The 22259-nt window shown below is 42.1% G+C and overlaps 1 protein-coding gene across 2 annotated transcripts in view; it reads right to left on the bottom strand.

The window, feature by feature from the left end:
- Positions 1–9824: 9824 nt before the first annotated feature.
- Positions 9825–22259, bottom strand: part of FAM120C (family with sequence similarity 120C) — a 103780-nt gene continuing 91345 nt past the window's right edge. The window contains exons 12-16 of one of the 2 annotated variants that reach the window (XM_032398182.1): positions 21392–21601; positions 19846–20047; positions 16650–16788; positions 16207–16264; positions 9825–11782 (exon numbers count right to left, since the gene is read on the bottom strand). In XM_032398182.1, coding sequence (XP_032254073.1) covers positions 11528–11782; positions 16207–16264; positions 16650–16788; positions 19846–20047; positions 21392–21601 — 864 coding nt within the window. In that variant the 3' untranslated portion in view covers positions 9825–11527. The remainder of the gene's footprint in view (positions 11783–16206; positions 16265–16649; positions 16789–19845; positions 20048–21391; positions 21602–22259) is intronic. The other variant, XM_032398184.1, reaches the window with a different exon arrangement.

Raw genomic sequence — 22259 nt, 5'->3', positions numbered from 1 at the left:
CAGAATCACCTAGTTTGTTAAAACACAAATTGCTGATCTCCATCTCCAGATTTTCAAATTCTGTAGCTCTGAGGTAGGGACCAAGAATTTCCTTTTGTAAGAAGTTCTCAGGTGCTGCTGAGGCTGCTGGTCCAGGGACTGCACTTAAAAATCCCCTTGGAGGGGCACCTGGGTGGCTCAGTCGTTGGGCGTCTGCCTTCGGCTCGGGTCATGATCCCAGGGTTCTGGGATCTGGCCCCGCATCAGGCTCCCTCCTCTGCGGGAAGCCTGCTTCTCCCTCTCCCACTCCCCCTACTTGTGTTCCCTCTCTCACTGTGTCTCTCTCTGTCAAATAGGTAAATAAAAAATCTTAAAAAAAAAAATCCCCTTGGATAAAGTAGGGATTGCAGAACATAGAGACTGAAAGAAACTGGGTAACTCTAGCTCACCCTACTGCTGGAGTTGTGTTTTACTTGTAAACAAAAGCATCTTAATCATTATACTTAATAATCTTGCCACTAAAAATTTACCCTATGGATATCCTTGCAGAAGTTCACCAAAATATATGTCCATGGATGATCACTGCAACTTTGTTTGTAATAGCTAAAACTGGAAGCAATCAAGGCACTTCTCAATAGGGAAATGATCTGATGGAATCATCCATCTAATGGAACACTATGTAGTGTTAAAAATGATGAAAGTCTTGGGGCACCTGGGTGGCTCAGTCTTTAAGCGCCTGCCTTCGGCTCAGGTCATGATCCCAGGGTCCTGGGATTGAGCCCCGCATCGGGCTTCCTGTTCGGCGGGAAGCCTGCTTCTCCCTCTCCCACTCCCCGTGCTTGTGTTCCCTCTCTTGCTGTGTCTCTGTCTGTCAAATAAATAAATAAAATCTTTAAAAAAAAATTATGAAAGTCTGTATAAGCTCATAAAGAAATATCTAAGATATATTAAGTAAAAAAAATCATGATGACTAAAAGGGAGCAATTTATACTTTTTAAACAAAAGAACAAACATAAATATATGCAGGTATATGCTTAATTATTTCCTGGAAGGTTAATTACTTCCTGGAAGGTTAATTCTGATTAAGAATGGCTACATTTGAGGAGAGGGGTTGGGATTGGGGTGGTGCTAGAGGTTTTCTAGTCATCACTTTGTACATTTTTATTGTTTTAATTGTCTAACGTTAGGTAAATTTTCCTTTTTTTAAAAAAAGAAAATGTCATTTGGAGTTATTTGGGCAAGGCATAGGCCAATTTTAGTCTCTTTGTATTTCTGTATTGAAAAAACAACTAATAAATGTTATATTCTTTTTTAAAAGATTAAATCATGAAAAGATAAATGGAAAATTGAAGACTTCCCAGGTACTCAACAAGGCTCGAGTGCCACAAACACAGTGCATAGGTTATAAACTGGTGAGGACCTATACCTACCCAGATTGAGACTCAACTATGGAGTTGTTTATCGTACCCTAGTATGCATATGAATCACCTAGGGATCTTGTTAAAATGCAGATTCTGATTGAGTAGATCTGAGGTGGGGCTCAATATTCTGCAGTTCTAATAGGCCCCCAAGTGATGTTACTATTGCTGGACCACTGATCAAACTCTATAGCAAGAAAAAAGGAGGTGAAGAGGAAGAAGAAAAAGGAAGAGTGGGAGTGGGCTGGGAAGATGGAGAGGAACGGAGAGATATAAGACACTGCAGCAGAATGATTAGACATGGTGGATGAGGAGAATCTGGGATGATGAGGTTTCTGGCCTGGGTGATGTGAGGATAGTGCTGACATTAGCCAGAGACAGAGGAATCAAGCTGGAGATAGGGGGAGAAATAGGAAACAGTGGAGGAGTGGTAGCAAGACTTCACATTTAAACATATTGAGTTATGCTTTTTCTGGGAAAGTATTATATGGACTTGCCCAGCAGACCATTTGAACTCTGCATCTCTTCAGTAGAGTTCAGTTGGAGGTAGATTTGGAAGTCATCTATATAAAGGTAAGAGTTGAGGCCATGGGATGGGATGAATCTCACCAAGGAGAAAGAATAGTGAGAATATGGCTGACAACAGAAACTCTGAGAAACGCTAATCCTAAGAGAGAGACTAAGGAAGGAAATGAAGAAGTAGTCAAGAGGCAGCACTGAAGACTAGATATCCTGAAGGGCCCTCCTACTACCAAAACTTGATCCTGCATAAAACTTAATTTGTACTGTATTGCTGGATATGTGAGTTAGCAACTGCTGCATCATAAACCATCCTCAAACTCAGTGGCTTGAAACCAAACCATTTATTATTGCTTATGAATCTACGTGTTGGCTGCATAGCTCTGCTGTTCTGGACCAGGCTTGGCTGATCTTGGCTGGGCTCATGTACCTGTGGTCTGCTGGTGGGTTGGCTGGGGGTTGACAGGTCTAGGATGGTCTTGTCTGGTATAGCTGGACAACTGGGTCTCACCCTCCAGAAGGCTAGCCCAGGCTTGTTCTCATGGGAGTTCCAGCGGTTCAAGAGATTGAGCAGAAGCAACCAGCCTAGGCATGGAACTGGCATAATTATCACTTCTGCAACAGTCTATTGGCGAAAACAAAACACTAGTCCAGATTCGAAGGGTGGAGAAACAGATGCCATCTCTTAATGGGAGGAGCTGTAGAAGGTATAGATAAAGGAAGATGTGAACAACTGTGGCCATTTTTGTAATCAATTAATCATGCTGGATTTACCAGAAGTAAAAGGAGTCTCTAGAGGATAAGAAAAAAAAAAAAAACCAAACAAATCTATGACAATGACAGTTAACAAACAACAGTGAGCTGGCTGGGGAGAGCAGAGCACTTAAGGAAACTTCCAAATATAGAATAGAGGTATATCTTCGGAAAACTGAGGTGTTATTACTGGATAGAACAAGAAAGATTGCTGGTCAGATAGGAAAACAGACAGACAGCTGTCTCAGAATCTAAGAGTCTAGCCTTTTTTATCAGAAAATTCTAGAAATACTTTAAATTGACAATGAAAAGTTTTGGTCTTTCTGGTCCTAGAAACTAGCATGCACATGGGTCAACTTTAGGAGTTTGAACTTGGACTCAAAACCAATACGCCAACCATGTCTTCTTAATGTACTGAATGTGTTTTCACATCCATTAGCTTCTTTTATTCTCACAACTATCTGTAAGGGAGGCAAGGCAGCAGGTGTTATTATTCCCACTTAATGCTACTTTTTAAAATAATTTTTTTTCACACACAAAGAAGATTTTTTTTCACTATCTTATAAAGGTGAACATTTGCATGCCTTAGGTCCCAGCAGGAGCCATGTGCAAAAGTATTCACAGCAACATCAATGGAAACCCATATTCCCACTGGACAGAGAATGGGTAAATTGTGGTATATTCATACAATGGAATACTATATAGACGTGAAAACAAATTAACTACAATTATAGCAACAACACGTTTGAGTCAGAGAAATCAAATTGAGTAAGCAAAGGAAGTTGTAGGAGACTACATAAAAATTACATTTTTATAAAATTAAAAACCTAACAATATATTCAGAGGTAAGTATGTGATGAAAATATTTAAAAAGAAAACAAGGGAATGAAAAATAAAACTCAAGGTACCAGTTACCTCTGGGGAAGATAGGGAGATGGAATAGGTCTTAGGTTGAGCAGTGGGCTCATGAGTGTTCATTTTATTATCTAATCTCATAACGTATGTTACATATTGCCTTTTGGTTTATCAAACATTACATGATTTTTTCAAAGTAGTCAAAAAGGAAAGAGAAAACAGGAGAGAAATGTGAGGGAAGCCAGTTTCAGGAAATAGGTTCTGTTTCAGTGTCAGTTACCGTGGAAGTCCTCGGTAAGATGAGGCCTGTGTGAACACCCAGGACTTGGTGACTGGGGGCACACTGGTCACCTTTGGAAGCAGCCACATTCAAATGGAAGGACTGGCACCCAATTATAGGCTAGGAAGGAATCTGTTATCAGGAAGTCAGGACTGGGAGTGTAAAGTCTTTCATCTATTACCATCTCCCCGCAAAACCACAACAATAGCTCACATTTATCAAGGCTGGATGATATGCCAGGCACTTTACATATACTATGTCACTTAATCCTCACAACCACCCCCACAAGGTGGGCTAGGGGAGCTAAGCTCAAATGCTTGTGTTACCTTCTTCAGCCACATGCAGAGAATCCCTTATGACACTGGAATGGGAATGAATCCTTCACTATTTCATTCCAAATTTTAGGTATAATGACTCAAGTGGTTAGAGAATGGCAACCAGACAAAATGTGACAAGTCAGTTCTACCCAGAAATGGGTCATTTCTCCTTGTGATGCTTTTACTGCAACTCACCAAACTTACCTCTCCCTTGTTCCAGGCACATAGTATAGAATTGTACTTTTCCACTTCTGTGAAGTTAGTTGCAAACATGTGACTTGCTTTGGGCGATGAAAAGAGAGAAGTGATGTGTGCCATTTTAAGCTTTAAGAGTCAGTATGCATTTTGGCCACATGCCTTCCCCTGACCCAGTAATGGGGCTTGTTAGTCTGAGTTCCCAAGTGACTGTAGATGAAGCGCTCCTGCCAACGTATGCTGGACATATATGAACAAGAAGTATACCTCTGTTATGTTATTGAGATTTGGGGGTTATTGCAGCAAAACCTAGCTTATCCCAACTGATACACTCCCCTTTTCAACAGTTAGAGATTATTGATGTATAAGGACTGAATCGTGAAATGTGAACGTATACAACTGTGTAAAATAAAGTGCCCAGACCTCTCTCTGGCAAGACCTCAATAGATCACTTTCTGTAATCTGTTCCTAAACAATGACCACAAATTTTCATATTTCTCACACACAAAAACCAGTTGTAGAAGATATAAATAGAAGGCAATGTTCTAGGCTCACATTATTCCTAATGCTTCTGAGTTTAGAAGATACATTTTAATCCTTTGTTACTTTCTCCCTCAAATCCATGAAAAAGCACAATTGGCCCTGCTCGGATACATATACCCATCCCACTGGGAAGGTGAAGCCATGTGACTGACCACCAACCCACGTTTACCCCAAGATAGGGAGGAGCACTACCCCAAAGGGAAAAACTGAATTTAACTGCTAGAAAGAAGGAATGCTGGGCAGGCAGAAACAAAGTTATCTACTTAGTCAAAACAAACGTAGATTTAGAACACTGGTTTTATTGCTCACTAGCGTGTAGACTTGGGCGCCACTGAATGCATTTGCTCATATACAAAGTGGGGATAGTACTTATAGTACTTACTTTGCAGAGTGGTTTGAGGATTAGAAGAGCCTAGTACTACGCCTGGTACCCAATAGGTGCTCAATAAATGGTAACTTTCAAAAGCCAAATGCTAAAGATTTCCTACTATTAATTTCTGAGTCCCAACCCCCAAAGATCAAAGGCTAGGAAAAGGCATCTACAGCCATGATAAACCCAATATAAAATGAAGTATGTTACAAATAAGAATTTTAATTTAAGGGTAAGGTGTTTATAAGCTTCAGTAAGCCTCTAATGCTCCCCTTTAGACTCAGCTGTTTCCTTTGGTACTCTGTACACACAAGGCACAGAGCAGTTAGGGAGGCCAAGCCCAGCTGGTGTCACTCAGCAGAAGCAGTAAGGTAAGAAAAATGCCCTAGAGTCCTGGCTTCAGACTCTGCTCCAAGCACCCCTCTATGGCTCAAAGGTGACTCAGAGCTCAGGATTGTTTTTTTCATAGCCCCATAACACATTTAAATGAATACCATCCAGTGCTGAACCTTCATACTCAATCGTGTGTTTCTGCCATCAACACATCCTGCCTCAGAAGTCTACAATCTGCTTTATACCAGGGAATATTTTCAAAGGTGTTCTAGCTGTCCTTGATTTGCTAGGTGCATGCTGGGTGGTAGGTGCCAAGAAGACAGAGATGATTGAGTTTAACTGAGGGGCAGACATGCAGCAAAGTGCTATAGGGACTGGGTGTGATGAGTCTATACAGGGATCCCTAGTCAGGGATCAAGAAAAGAATCACAAAGATATGAGCTGAATCTTGGGGGGTAAAGTTGAGAATGCACCAGAGACAAGGGGAGAGAGGCATTCTCGGCAACGGTACAAGCAAATGCAAAGAAACAGATATTAACAGCTGTATGGGATGCACTTTAGTGTTGCTGAAGTGGGTTAGGGTTGTAGGAAATGGGGCTAGGAAAGTGGTCAGGGGCCAGATCATGAAGGGACCATAGAAGCAGGGGTACAGCATGTTAGAAGGACAGATTACTCTGGAAGCTGATATACATGGTGGATTAAAGCAGTGGTTCTTAATGTTTCTTGAGTCATAGCCTTCTTTAAGAACCCGAAAAAAGCTACAGGCCCTTTCACTGGAAAAGGTCCATACACTTAAACATGAAATGTTGCTTAAAATTTCCTGGTTAGGCGTAAGACAGGGGAGCAACTACAATAATTCAGGTGAGACATGAAGGGGCCTGAACTAAACCACAGCAGCTGGGACAAAAAAGGGACAGATGTGAGAAACAGAAAGCTGGTTGAGTATTATCAACAGATCTTGTCAGGAGTTGGGTTTCAGAAGTGAGGGAAAGGCATGAGTCTAGGATAACTCCCCGGTTGGTTTGTGATTTTGACCATTGAGTAGAAGGTAGTGTCGCTCACAGAGAGGGGGAGGCTCCAGAAGAGAGGATGTGTTCAGTCTGGGAAATGTCAAGTCAAAAGTGCCTTTAGAACATCCAAATAAAAAAGTTCAGCAGGAAGCTAAATATGCCCTTCCTTTTGATGATTCTTGTACTATTTCTCTTGCCCTGATATTCAACTACATATAGGCTCCTAAATCTCTGTGCAACATTTCTGAATTGAGAGAAGCATATCCCCCACTTGCAGAAAGGGATCCAGAAATGGGAGAAGAAATCAAACTTCACACACCCAAAATTATTTCACATTTTTTTTTTTACTAAAAGAATAGACTTTTATTAAGCACTGTAAGTTTCTTTCCATCAGCATTAACAGAACAACAGACCAATTTCCATCACAGAACAACTCCTGAGACATTTTCATTCCTTTCTGAAACACTTCCAGAAACTCCTGCAGTTTCCCCTAAGAAGCATCCATTCAAACTTACATTAATAAACTATGGAGCTTTTGTGGTGAGGTGGGCCAAAAAGGCAGGGAATTTGGAATCTGGGAGTGGGAAAGAGAAATACATATTATCCATCCACTAAACACACTGTCAAGAGCACAGGAGAAGAGTTATTAACACAGGAAAAAACAATGAAAGAATTTACTTTTGTCAATAACATCATTTATCAGGGAGCACTACAAATCATTGACTCCTTGCAGTTAAAGTTTCTTTAACCTAGTATGTTATTCTAAAAATAGAAGAGAATAGAATAAAAGAAAAGGAGGGGAAGTGTCTTCGGGGAAGTAACTAAAATGAAGTCATCAGATTTGGCAGGGTTATGAGAGATTAATAAAATCTGAAATATTTAATTTGCTTCATTTACATGAAAATTCACTAGTCATTAGTTACTACCAACACGGACAAAAAGAGCATCTATGAAAGTACAAGGGCAATGTCAAAAGCTGAAATGGGCACCCTAGCACAGGGGGTATTTTATTTTGCTTTTAACTTGGAAAAGATGATTTTGTAAAAAAAAAAAAAATGAAGTTATCTTCTTAGAACATCAAAACAACCTCTGACAATATTGAAGGTAATTAGTAGTAATAAGGGAATAAGTGCACTGAGCTCTACCTGCCCCAGCAGACTACTGCAATAAAGCCAAGGGAAAGAGAATGGAGGGTCAAATTAAAGATGCCAAAGTCACGAGAGGGAGAAAAATATAGAGTGACATACAATGGAACAGTGAAAACTTACCCCCTGCCCCAAAACCCCAAGCATATTTAGGAAATATGCATCAGGAAATGAACAAGTATAATGATTAAACCTTAGTAGAATTCTACTAGCTACTTTAAACTGTGGTCTACCTGTATTGTCATTTCAAAGGGGGGGGGGTCTTAGAGACTGAAAGGGTAGCACTGACATGCCCACATGAGCCTTCTAAGGTTCCAACGGACTGGATCACTATAACCAAACAGTTACTTCCACATTCTTCCTACCCTACGTAAGCATTCCTCCCCCCCACCCCCTCCCCCGCCTTAACCACCCTCCCTAATGCCTTGTCTGGCTGTTTTTCTCAGTGATCAAAAGAAGCTAATGTGACTTGGCCAATCAATAATGCCAGAAAATCAAGATGGAGACCAAAATCAAATGTCACTGGCCAAAGCAAGTGCCATTTCTTGGGCTTTAAAGTCTACCCAAAGTCCTCCTGGCTCAGAATGAAAATGATGCAAGTGAGCAAAAGTTTGTCGGGCCTGGTTCAGACCAGACTGGCCACTGAATAAGGGTGCGAGTTACAGGCTGACCCCAAGACAAACCAGCAGAAATCAAGAAGAACTGCAAGTCTTTGGGAATCAGTGGCTATATACAACCAGGGTGCTTTTGCCTGTGGCCCTACAAGGTCAAAGGGTCATTTCTGGGGGTACCTATATGACTTTGTTCAAGAGAGGCCACACATATCATAGTAAGAAATGGAACCTCGAGTAAAGGATGACAGTCTCTTCAAGTGGTACTCGCAGCAAAGATCAGACCCACCTTCCCCAATTTGTCCTCAGATAAGAAAAAGTTCATCTTTCAGTAATGAATCTGAGCCTTTCTGGCTTCTAAACTGTATATTTTGGCAGATAAATTAAAATGCAGGAATGTGGCCCTTTATGGTTCTTTCTTATAACCTTCCAAACCCAAAATGCTGAATCCAAATAAAAATCAAGGTTGGAAGTGAGCCACTTATTTCACCCTGGGCCAGGCTAGGAGAAAGCAGAGGTGTGTGGAAGGGAGAAAAGCAAGCCTTTTGGCAAACTGGAATCATCCCTGTCAAAGCAGCAATTTTACTTCTCACAGTGAATGCCTATAAAACAAATTTTCTTAAGGCTGTGAGAGTTAACAATACTGTCATTTGATTGTGTCAAATAGATTCAAGATGCACAGAAACAGTTAACTGAAGAAAATACCTTTCCATAGAAAATGGTGTCTACATACTTAATTTAACTCAGCTCAGTAATTGTGTGGTCATTTTTAGAGCTTCGAAGGATTCCTCCCTCTGTGGCTCCAGAAAGAAATTTCCAAGCCACCTAAGTGCATTACCAAATCCCTCTCTTGCTGGACATAGAAGTCCTAACCTTCAAGATTTTGGTGAAAGGCTGGGCAGGTCCACTAGAAGAGGGGGGACCAAATTAAGGGAGCAAATCCAAAGAGGAGGTCTCTGTATGCTTTGTTCCTGGTTATATCTTGCTAGGTGTGCACTCTCGTCATCTTGCTTTGGTTTATGTAAGAAGTGTCTGGGCAGGGAGAGAGGCATTCTAGGGCTCCCTCCCCCTACAAGTTGTGGGTTCTTTTAAACTGGGCCAGACTAGGATTAAACAGTCTGAGACTGTTTCCAATCTCTCATGATGCACTCATTGTAAGTGGGCAGTGAGCAAACAGCCTTCTGGTTGTCTGGAAAAAAAATCACCAAGGACCTACTGTGGGTTAAGGTGCATGGGGTTTTTCAAAAAGAGAGAGAAACCCTGCTAGAAGTCTAGTCGGTTGAATTCCTGTAGAAATGGTACTTCTTGGGCAAGAATATCACAGAGCCCAAAAGGAGATGTGTAAGGCTGGAAGCCTCAGTTCCTGAATGAAGACACAATGCTAATCTGTTGTAAGCCATGTTCCCATCCCTCATACCGAAGCTGCTGAGGAGGGAAACTGGAAATGCAAGGTTGTCTCAAGAGTATCTCCGGCAAGGAAGAACAGCTTTTTTTGTCCTGGACAGATTCTGGCCTCCTCAGGGGCTGGGAGCCTTTCCAGAATGCCCCTAAAGGCCTGGGCCAGAGTCCTCTGAAGTCCTCCTTGCAAAGCAAATGAAAAGATCCAGTAGTCAAAATGTCAATGAACAAATAAAACAATCTAGGCATGTAAAATCAAATTGTCGATTTCCTCACACTTCCCTACCCCATCTTTCCAACGCTAGTCCTCTCTCCTTCAGGGATTCATGGCAATCAATTCTAGCCTGATGCCAGTTTGACCCAGGAGTTCCAGATGAGATTTCCTCCAAATTGGCTGCAAGCCCTGGTAATCACCTCCCATCCCCTTTCTCTCTCTGAACGAGGCTGTTCCCCCCGAAGGAAATGCCCGAATCTTCCCCACGCCATTCCAACCTCCCTGTGTTCACTCTATGGGATGTGAGGGCTCTGTTCAAGATTAAACTTGTGACAACCCAACTGTTTGTTGTTCTGAACAGGCAATCTCTGGAAAGTACTTTTTGTCTGCTTTAGAGAAGCCCATCTTCACATAGCTGATGGGCTGTGACTCAGTAAGGATTTTAAAGTGTGGTCTTTTGAAACCCACCACTCCATAGCAGTGGAAGCATTTCTGGGAAATTCAGTAAATCCTCTGGGACATCACCAAGTATGTATGTATGTGTGCATGCACGCACACATGCACAAACACATATATTTATATATATAAAATATGTATAGATAAATAGATCTGTCTCTTTATATAAAGGGTATGTGTATGCATATAGATACACACATTCATATATACATCCACCCACACACCCACACACCCATACACACACACACACACACACACACACACACACGCACTGTCTTTTCAGTTCCCTTTCGAACTCAGTTTTAATACATCGATTCCCACCCTTTCAGGGTGTGGGCAGCAGGGAGCGGGTGAACTGCGCCACATCTTCTATTTTACAAACAATGCATTAGTTCAGAGGCAGGAAAAATCTGCCCAGTACTTTTCTGACTCACTAGAATCCCCCAGTACAAAGGCCATTGGTAGTTTTTGTTTTTGTTTTTTTTCTAAAGTGTATAAAATAAAATAAAAAATAAAAATAAAATAAAATAACCAATACTATTTCACTTCCCTGAAAACATTTACCTATCTGATTGTCAGGCCAGAGTTAGAGGCGGTGGCACAAAATCCTGGATGAGGTGAATGGGGAGAAAGAGTGAGAGGAAGGTACGGATTATATACCAAGGTCCCACTACTTCATAGAGGAAAAAGCAAGTTAGGAGGCCACAGACGGCAGTCCCTACCCCTACCATCCATGGGTTTTGTAAATGAGTAACGTGATGAAGACTCAGAAAACCAAAGCTGGAACTTTTCTATAGGGCCTTACGTGATGACACCAGATTTCTGACAGACACTGCCTTACTACGCTCCCAGGGGAGGCAAAGAGAATATTGGCACTTCATATTCAATTTGAGAATAGGAGCTAGTCCTGCTGCCATTCGTCTCTGCCAGAGCTTCCCCAGAAGCAGACCACTAAGTCTGGAGGTCCAGAGAAACACAGGGAACGGGAAAAGATGAATACAACAGGACATCCCAATAAAATGCTGGATAAATCTAGGGTAAAGCATTTAGGTCCTCCTCTAACTTGGGCCTACAATCAGAAAAGTATAGGTTTTCCTCTCTTCCTGATCTGCTGAAGCCATCTTCTGCTCGTTACCCCTCCTTCTGCTGTACCACAGTTCCTAGCTTTTGCTCTCGTAAGCGGCTCTTCTCCCCATTCTTCGCAGGGAAGTAGCGGTTACCATTATTACACATGTTGCTGTCTCTGGGTAAGGCACACTGGGATGGAGCTGGAAGATGATGATCACTCTTCTCTTCTTTGATCAATGTGCCATTGTTTCCATTTACCTGGGAGTGGGACCGACCCTGATGAGGCTCCAGGGATTTAGAAACTCCATCGGAAGTGCCCTGTCAAAGATGGAGAGAGTCAGTGGAAATGGTAATTACCCAAACATGTCCTTAAGCTAGCCTCCAGAAGCTGCTTCAGTTCTTCAAACACAGCAGAAAGCCCAAAGCTTGTTACCACCTAGTAGTACACTCTGATGACTGTCCTGAGAACTTAGGGTGACAACAGACGGATTTGACCGAAACTCAATGGCCATGACAACCACATAATAATGACATAGCTATCATTTATAAAGCTTTACAATGTATTTTTCTAATACTAGTAGGAACCCTGAATGGTAGACATGGTGCCCCATTTACAGATGCGGAAGCTGAGGCTCAGAAAGGTTAAAGTAACTCGCTCAAGGACACTCAGATAGAAAGTAGTGGGGTCAGGATTCCATGCCAGGTGGGTCAGCCTCTAAAGTCTATTCTCTTTAACCGCTGCACAATACTGTCCAATGCTGACAACTGGACATGTAAATGAAAGGAAAGGAAAATCAGAAGATCTCTGTGCACTATTCCACAGAATCTTTCATAACTAAAAACAGTCACCTGTTTTTCTGTTAATTCCAGGGATGTGACTGCTATTGAAATGCTAATGACATGAACTGCATTACCTTGCAGTGCAGGGCTGTCTCTCCATGAATGTTATTAGGAAAATAGCAGCTTCCGATTGCTAAGTGGTTGGGTGTGCCAGGTACTCTGTTGTCTATTTTATGGATAAGACAAATGAGGCTCAGAAAAAAGTAAAATGATTTGCCCAAGGTCACTGGCATGCCTAGACTTACATCCAAGTCTATTTGACTCCAAAGACCTCATTCTTTCCACTAAGATACAATACATAATGGAAATCTTATTTATCTATCTATCTATTTATTTATTTATTTTAAATTCAATTCAGTGTAACAGAAATCTAATACCTGTTGAATCTGTGGTCAATTATAAATAATAACTTAATTTTTATTGAGTACTTCCCATGTTACAGCCTCTGTGATAAACACTTTACATCATTTAATACTCATAATAACTCTGTGAGGTAGATGCCAATTTCTCCATGTTACAGACAAGGATACTAGGGCACAGGGAAGTTAAGTAACTTGTGTAAGGTCACAGAGCTAGTAAATGGCAGAGCCAGATTCAAAGCTAGATCATTTGGCTCCAAAACCTGTACTACATGGGCACTACTATAAAGTGTTGCTCAAGAACCTGGAAAAAAAGATGCAACTAGTAAAAATCCGCACAGTGGATGGAATTAGCTACCTGAGGGAGTCAACAAAGAAATCAAAACATTACCAATAAGTGACTTCAGAATCTGAAAATACACAAAAATCCAGTGGCCTAGGAATAATCTCAAGAGGACAGGACAATAGGGGCACCCGGCTGGCTCAGTCGGAAGAGCATGTAACTCCTGATTTCGGGGTTGTGAGTCTGAGCCCCATGTTGGGTGCAGAGATTACTAAAAAAAAATAAACAGACTTTAGAAAAACAAAGAATGCAGGACTATAATGTAAGCAGATTTAATAAGCTGGAACAATGATCTCATACTCTGAAGAAAGGGTGACTGAACAGAAAAAGGAGAGTCATCAAGGCAATCAGCAGCAGCTCTGCGCAGAAACGATGCCTTAGTTAAAAACAAAGTCAACATGAGAATTTCCTTGGCCAGGCTACCTCTGGAGTAGATAACAGTATCCCCAGTAATCTTAGCAAAGAGAAACTTAAGATCATCTACCATCCCTTTTTTTCCCTTAGTTTCTTCATCTGTAAAATATAATAATACTATCTGTTTTTTAAATTCCTATAAGGATTCAATGAGACACTCCAGGTAAAGCACTTAGAACACGTTGTGCCTGGCACACTGTAAGAACTCAATAAATGCTAGCTAATATTATTATTATTATTTTTTTTAAAGATTTTATTTATTTATTTGACAGAGAGAAACACAGCGAGAGAGGGAACACAAGCAGGGGCAGAGGGAGAGGGAGAAGCAGGCCTCCCACAGAGCAGGGAGCCCGATGTGGGGCTTGATCCCAGGACACTGGGATCATGACCTGAGCCGAAGGCAGACGCTTAACAGCTGAGCCACCCAGGCGCCCCGCTAGCTAATATTATTTTGATTCCAAGTCCCCAAGCAAACTTCCATTACCATGGTTTCCCTTGCAGCTTACACTTAAAGAAAGCAAGCTCTGGTAGAAATGGTTAAGAGTGTATGCACTAGGGTCAGCCAGACCTAAGTCTGAATCTTGTCTCTGCCAATTAGAGTTGTTATACTGCAGTGGAATCAGGACAGTACAGGGCTTTGGAATCAGCTCAGGACGGAATGGCAACACAGATATTGACTTGATGGATAATTTTGGGCAAGATGTTTCATCCCTCTGAGCCTCAGTTTCCTCCTGTTTAAAATGGAGAATAATAAACACCTCACAAGTATTTACAAGAGTGACCAGAAAAGAGTAAGTGTACAATATATCACAATAATTACTGTGGAAAGTACTTGATTGAGATAAAGTACTGTGAATTCGTACCTTTCACTAAATCTTTCACAGATCTTTCAGTATCTTTCCCTCCCTCTCTTCTCCCCAAGGCCACTCTTTCAGCCATATCCACATAGCTATTTCTGTGATCTTAATGTGAGTCAACCCCTGAGAGATAGAGCTACTCTTGTACCAAAAAAAAAAAAAAAAATCCGGTTTTTCAGACCATATACCTAATGATCAGACCCTGAATCATGGTGAGTTAATCAAGGCTGTATTACCTTATGGGAGCCTATCTGAGCGACCAGTTTTCCTTCTAGGTATAATCCCTTGTATCTTACTGAACAGCTTCTGGAAAAAGTTGAGAAGTTTTTGGAAAATCCCAAAGTCCTTGCTCTCCTTGCTCTCTGACTGGTGTGGAGGACTTACCATTCTAGTTCCATTTTTACCTCAAAATAACATTAAAGCAAATATGTATCTTTGAGAAAACATTAGACAATGGGGATTAACTGGATGCAACGAGGGCTGGCTGTATACAGGAGAGCTAATTTGGGACTGAGAACCTATGTCAAAGTTGCTTTGCAGTATGGTCTCATCAGTGACCCTTGGGAGGATTAGAAACTGCATGTAAAATGTCTAATAGAGGGCCTGGTAGAAAGGGGGCACTCAAGAAACAGCTGCTGGGGCGCCTGGGTGGCTCCGTCAGTTAAGCGTCCACTCTTGATTTCAGCTCAGGTCATGATCTCAGGGTAGTGAGATCCAGCCCTGCGATGGGCTCTGTGCTGGGCATGGAGCCTGCTTAAGATTCTCTCTCTCCCCTCTGAAAAGCAAACTGAGGGTTCTAGAGGGGAGAGGGGTGGGAGGATGGGTTGGCCTGGTGGTGGGTATTGGAGAGGGCGCATTCTGCATGGAGCACTGGGTGTTATGTGCAAACAATGAATCATGGAACTACATCAAAAATTGATGATGTAATGTATGGTGATTAACATAACATAATAATAAAAAATCAAAGATAAAAAAAAGATTCTCTCTCTCCCTCTCCTCTCCCTCGGCCCCTCCCCCACCCCTGCTCATGTGTACTCTCTAAATAAATAGGAAGGAAGGAAGGAAGGAAGGAAGGAAGGAAGGAAGGAAGGGAGAAAGAGAGGAAGGAAGAAAGAAAGAAATGGTAGCTGCTATACTATGAGGAGCCCAGCAGGCTGAGTCCATACAAGATTCTGATTCACTATAAGATTAGGTTCGGGCACCTGGGTGGCTCAGTTGGTTAAGCAACTGCCTTCGGCTCAGGTCATGATCCGGGAGTCCCGGGATCGAGTCCCGCATCGGGCTCCCTGCTCGGCAGGGAGTCTGCTTCTCCCTCTGACCCTCCTCCCTCTCATGCTCTCTGTCTCTCATTCTCTCTCAAATAAATAAATAAAATCTTTAAAAAAAAAAAAAAGATTAGGTTCTTCATATCTGGGGAGAGGGGCATGTCTAATGAAGACCAGCAGAAACTGTGTTATAATTCAAGGTGTACATTAGAGGAAAGTTAAAGACCATTTTGAGCCATTAAGAATAAACAAAATGGCAACACTTCCTTCCCTCTCATATTCAGCAAAGGGCAAAGGCCAATTTTCTGAGCATCTCTGGTAGTCCCTCAGAAAGCCTGAGCAGCAGGCAATCCCACTGTTAACTTCACTCTGGCCCCTTTACGGCTGCACGTAGCACATACTATGCTAGGTATGGGTGTTCAGGACACAGTGCCTGGTTTCTATCCTGTGGTCTCACTCAGGGAAAAGGATGACACTCTGCAGCATTGTGGGGACATCCTGGGCAGGCTAACCCTCACTAGACAGCTAGAGAGCAAGAGAATGAAATCAAATGCTGGGAGAAGCTAGGAAAACAGTCTTCCATGCCTGATCTGATCTTTTGCAAGTTAGCTGAAAAGACAAGAGGTATCAAACAGAAGCTAGATGATCTCAAAACAGGGCTTACTTGTTTGTTTCCTTTTTTATGTCCTTTGGATCCTCTACCAGTCTGTTCTTTTCCATGCCTGTAGAAAGTGAGGGAAAAAGTGATCCTGAGGAACATATAGAGTCCACACCCACATTTTCACTTAGTTAACTACTCACCTCCTCTAGGAAGTTTGACCCTCTTAAGTTAGATGCCCATCCTCTGTGTTACCATTGTAAACCTTTCTCTCTCTCATTTCTGTATCATACTAAATTGTTCTGTGTCCCATATCCTCCTCTAGGGCAAAAAGTTTTTCATTGAGGCAGGGAATTGAGTGTATGTTTGCTGAACTAAACTGAAAACTGGCTTTAAAAATGGAAAGTTAGTTAATGCCTCTTACCTTAATAGAAGTATTCAATAGTTGGGCATTTTCCCAATGGCACCTTGACTGACATTAGCTCATACCAACCTACTGGAATACATACCCTTTTCCTGGCCCACCGACAGAAACAACTTGCATGCCAAAAGAGCCTCGGCCCCTGGAGGACCTGCTGCCAGCCCACTGGCCCACAACCATCCCGGCAATCTCCAGTTTTCCTCCTTGGGGCGGGATTGGATGGAGACCTGGAAAGACAGGAAGAAGGGCAGTGAATGCTAAGTGCAAGGTAGGAGAAGAGGTGGAAAAAAAGATCCTACAGCGCCCCCTACTCTGCTTATTTCCATTTCTCTATGATAAAGAGAAATAAAGACTCGGGGTGGGGGGTGCCTGGGTGGCTCAGTCCTTAAGCATCTGCCCTCGGCTCAGGTCATGATCCCAGGGTCCTGGGGTCATGATCTCAGGGTCCTCAGATCAAGCCCCGCATTGGGCTCCTGGCTCAGTGGGGAGCCTGCTTCTTCCTCTGCCTGCCACTCCCCCTGCTTGTGTTCCCTCTCTCACTGTCTCCTTCTCTGTCAAATAAATAAAATCTTAAAAAAAAAAAAAACCAAAAAACAAAACCTCTGCGGTGCCTGGGTGGCTCAGTCGTTAAGCGTCTGCCTTCGGCTCAGGTCATGATCCCGGGGTCCTGGGATCGAGCCCCCAGTCGGGCTCCCTGCTCGGCAGGAAGCCTGCTTCTCCCTCTCCCACTCCCCCTGCTTGTGTTCTCTCTCTCGCTGTCTCTCTCTGTCAAATAAATAAATAAAATCTTAAAAAAAACAACTCTGATAACAACAAAGGTTCATGGTGGAAGCATATTTAGGGACGGGGGTTGAAGATCTGTAGCACATCCACTTTGGCAAGCTGGGTGTGGACGACTCATTTTTCAGCTACAGAGCCTGGCACATAGTAGGCATTCAATATCTGCTGAAAGAATGAATGTCCTAAAATCTAGTTATTAGAAAATTATATGCCAAAACCACTTTTATTTTCCTTTCTTTTTTCTTTTTATTAAAGTTTAGTTGGCACACAATGTTACATTAGTTTCAGGTGTACAACAGAGGGATTCAAGAACTGCGGAGTTACACTCTGCTCACAAGCGCAGCTACCGTCTGTCAGCATGAAGCGCTATTACACAATTCACTGACCAGATTCCCTATGCTGTACCTTTCATCCCTGTGACTTACCCATTCCATAAGCAGAAGCCTGTACCTCCCACTCCCCTGCACCCATTTTGCCCAGCCCCCCACCTCCCTCCCCTGTGGCAACCATCAGTTTGTTCTCTATTTATGGGTCTGATTCTGCTTTCTGTTTGTTTATTCATTTGGGCCAAAACCACTTATCTTTTTTTTTTCCTTTTTTTCTTTCTTTATTTTTTATTATGTTATATTAGTCACCATAGAGTACATCATTAGTTTTTGATGTAGTGTTCCATGATGCATTGTTACCACTTTTCTTTTCCTTTTAAGTGTTTATTTAAATTCTGGTTACTTAATATAAAGTGGGCCCAAACCACTTTTGATTCAAATACGTACCACTACACAATGGAGGCTCAGCCAAACTACCAAACTAAATGGAAAATAATGAAACTAAACTGAAAGTAATTTATAATTAATAAGCAAGAACAGCAACAGTTGAAAACCAGAACCAATTTAAGACAAGATAGCATATCTCCTTAAAACAAGAAATTCCAACTCCGTATATATGTATGAGCTCACCAGCACAGCAGAGCTTTGTAATCTGGCACAAAGGGAAGCCTTCATAGAATACAGAGTTCAGGTAAACCTTTAATTTTAGTTTATGGAAAAAAAAACGAATGTTAATAACCCTTCGCTCACTAAGCAGGTCGCCAGTAAAGAGCCCTTCAATCATAGGACAGTGGGAGTCTAAGGAACTAGGGTACTAGAGCTAGTCCTAAGAAGGCTAGAAAGACTTGCATTTGGGGATCTTATTGTGGCCTTTCAGGAGGCAAGAGGTTCCTCACGAACCACCAGTAACTGGATACCAGGCATCACTGGGAGCTAGGACAATGGCAAGGACCTCCTGAGAACTTAGCCTTAATTAAGGCTGTCTTCTGAGACACGATAAAATCAACATGCAAAGAATGAGAGCAAGGATCTCTAAAGTCAGCTTCAAGGAATGGAATGAATGAATGGCTGGCTCCCTGGTTTATAAGGCTTGATCATTACCTGACTGAACAGAGCAGACATTCACACTGCTCATCTAAGGAGAGCCTTGATCCTAAATTTAAGACAAACTTCAGCTTCCAGCTTTATTTTTTTAAAATGATGAGCAATAGACAACAAACAGGAGCGCCTGGGTGGCTCAGTCGTTAAGCGTCTGCCTTCAGCTCAGGTCATGATCCCAGGGTCCGGGGATCGAGCCCCGCATCGGGCTCTCTGCTTGGCGGGAAGCCTGCTTCTCCCTCTCCCACTCCCCCTGCTTGTGTTCCCTCTCTCACTGTCTCTCTCTCTGTCAAATAAATAAATAAAATCTTAAAAAAAAATAGACAACAAACATCTTCAACCATAGCAACGACACTCCCACCTGATCACAGAACCTTGATTTCATGTCAAAATGTCCCTATTAAAATATCCTGTTTTGCCAAGGTTGTTTGAATTATTAGGATCAGTATCTGAGCTACCTAAGCATGATTGTCTATTCATCATTAAGCCACAGCTCAGGTGTCACCATGATTTATACTTATATATGTCTGTGTGTATGTGTGTGTATTTGTTTTCCCCACTAAACTTCAATCCCCTCGTGGGCACAGACTGTGACTTATTTCTCTCCATGCTTCTGGAAATGTGTCAGGCCTACCCCCAGAGCAAAAATGGGTACATCAGGTATGGTTGTCTGTGGACACTGGTCATTTGCTCTTACCTCCCATTTGGTCTTTCTGGAAGCTCCTAGGTACATCTGCCTATGGGGAATGAGTGAGCTAACCGGCAACTATGATGATCCAGTTCACTTGAGATATAGTTCTCAAAAGTAATAAAGTAGCTCCAGGTTTCTACATCAATTACTTTGTGAGTTTGGTTGGTGAGAGTCAAATCCTCAGGGACCAACCACCTCCATGGAGCATGGTCTGGGAAGTCAGTGGACTTTCTTTCCTAGGCTACACCCCTTCCTGTCAATAAACTTCTCTTCAAGTAAATTAGATAATATATATATGAAACTGCTGATTCTGTATCTGGCAATAATTACTGGATGGGTTATTGCAAAACAGACTGAGGATGACAAATACCTCATTCTTAGGTACTGACCGGCAAATCCCCGGCTCCGTCCTTGAGGGGGAGGCGGCATTGAGCCCATGGCTCGGGAATAAAGTGAAACAGGGTAGAGAGAGGGCACCATGGGAGGCACAAAAGTAGGTGATGGAAGTAGAGCTGAAGGTGGTGGATGGTTCATGTTGACTCCTTCAAGGATACTCTGTCTCATCTTTTCCACTTTGGTTGCCAGGTCAGCCTTCAAAGGAAGAACAGAATTAATAATAGCAACTGCCATTTTTTAAAAAGATTTATTTATTTATTTTAGAGAGAGATGGGGAGAGGGGCAGAGGGAGATGGAGAGAGAAACCCAAGCCGATTCCACACTGAGTGCGGAGCCCGCCGTGGGGCTCGATGTCACGATCCTGAACCAAAACCAAGAGTTGGACGCTTAACCGACTACATCACCCAGGTGCCCCAACAGCTGCCATTTTTTAACTTCTATGTTTCAGGCACAGTATTGGGCACTCTAGGTACAGTTCCACAAATCTACTGCCATTAAGAGAATTGAGGTCTGGAGTTAAATGGCTCAAGGAGCCATACCCCGGAAAACCTGCCTGGCACTGTTTGCATGACACCAAACTATCATATTAGCTCTGACAGAGGGCTTGTGAGGCACACTGACTAGGTCAAGGAAGACAAATATAACCATAAGTATTTACCGATGGTCTATCACATGACCAGAAAAAGGCTAGGTTATTTTTTAAGGGGGAAATAACAGAATTAGATGAAAGAATAAAACCTGACATACGCCAACCTTTTTAACCTTTTCCTCCATACCCAGGATCAGAGACCATGACCTCTGTCCAGGATAAGTCCAGGCCTCTAGGCCAGAGGTCAACAAACCAGTTCTGAAAAGGGTCATATTGTCTCTGTCACAACTATACAACTCTGCTGTTGCGGGGGGAAAGCAGTTATAGACAATATATAAATGAATGAATGTGGCTGTGTTCCAATAAAACCTTATTGGAATAAAAATTCCAAGTTTTGAATTTTGAGGTAGTTTGCCAATCCCTGTTCTAGTCCCTCAGCGCATTCCCCCCAGATGGATAAAGGAGTAAGTAAGGGTGCCTTTCCTCATCTTTCCTAAGGCTTCATTGTAAAAAATCCCCTGCTTCTACTCTGTCATCTACTTTACCACCCTCTTCTAGTTCCAAACATAGTTCCTTTACGAAAGATACCATCACTTGCAAAAGTAACTTGCAGTTTTTTTTTTTTTACAAATAAGGGAAATGAAATTCTAAGAATTGCAGGAAAGGCAGTATATCTGAGTATTCCATGGGAAAGAAATACTCAGAGTAAGAAAACAATATGAAAATTTGAAGTTCATAAAAAAACACTTTCCAACATATGATTTTATAGCATGTACATATCAGACTCTGGGCCTTTGGGCTGATCCTTGACCAAGTTAGGTTAATGGCAGACACATTCTCCCACTTCTCCTCCCTCCCTCTCCAATGTCTCTGCTCCTTTCCACCCTCTGCCCATTCATCCCCACAGCAGATCAGAGATGGCCCTCAGCAGCCGCCCAACTTGCTGGTACCTGGCCATCGCAGAGCTCAAGCAGGGATACTCGCTCTCGGCCTGCTTTAATTAACTTGCTCTGGAACAGCTTGCCATCGAAGTAAATCCAGGGGCAGCAGTGCTCCCACGGGACTGGCTGGCCACAGGCATCATTAGCAAACAGAGCTGTGTCAACCCCACTCATGAAGAGGGCAGCAAGCTGGATCCCTCGGGCATCCAGTTTCTCAATCTGAAACCACCACAGAAGAAAAACTACTATTAAAAACTTACTGTTATTGGGTACATTTACTCTTATCCCCGTTGTGTTGATTATTCTAGTTAAATCTGAACATGCTGCCTTTTAATTACAGACATTTGAGTGCACAAGTAGCTTCTATCCATGTCGTTCCAGGAGACAGTTTGAAAGATACTCATTACCCACCCCCCCAAAAAAAGACATCAGCTTTAAAACTTTAAATAAAGACACCACCTCGAGATACCATTTTTTTTTTTTTGGCCTGTCAAATTAGAAAAAAATTTAAAAATTAAAGACAAAAAAGAACACCCAAAGCTGATGAGGAATGTATGTTACACTTAAGCAGTATGTCAGTAACCCTGAAAATGTTCACATTTGTTGACTCAGAAATTCTATTTTTAGGAATCTATTCTAAGGAAGTAGAGCTGAGAATAAAGCTCTATGCATAAAGATCTTAATGATAACATTACATATAATTGGGGAAAACTGGAAACCAAATGGCTAATGTGATAATAATTAAATGATACATACATGTAATAAATTTATTACACTTTTTTAAGACACAGAAAATATGTGCTATGTTAAGTTTAAAAATACAATATGTGATTACATCAACAATACCTCAACTATGTAGAAAATGCATGGCAAAAGA

Source organism: Phoca vitulina, unplaced genomic scaffold (assembly GCF_004348235.1).
Source record: "Phoca vitulina isolate PV1807 unplaced genomic scaffold, GSC_HSeal_1.0 scaffold111, whole genome shotgun sequence".
In the NCBI taxonomy this organism is placed as follows: domain Eukaryota; kingdom Metazoa; phylum Chordata; class Mammalia; order Carnivora; family Phocidae; genus Phoca; species Phoca vitulina.
This window is presented reverse-complemented; position numbering and strand designations above follow the sequence as displayed.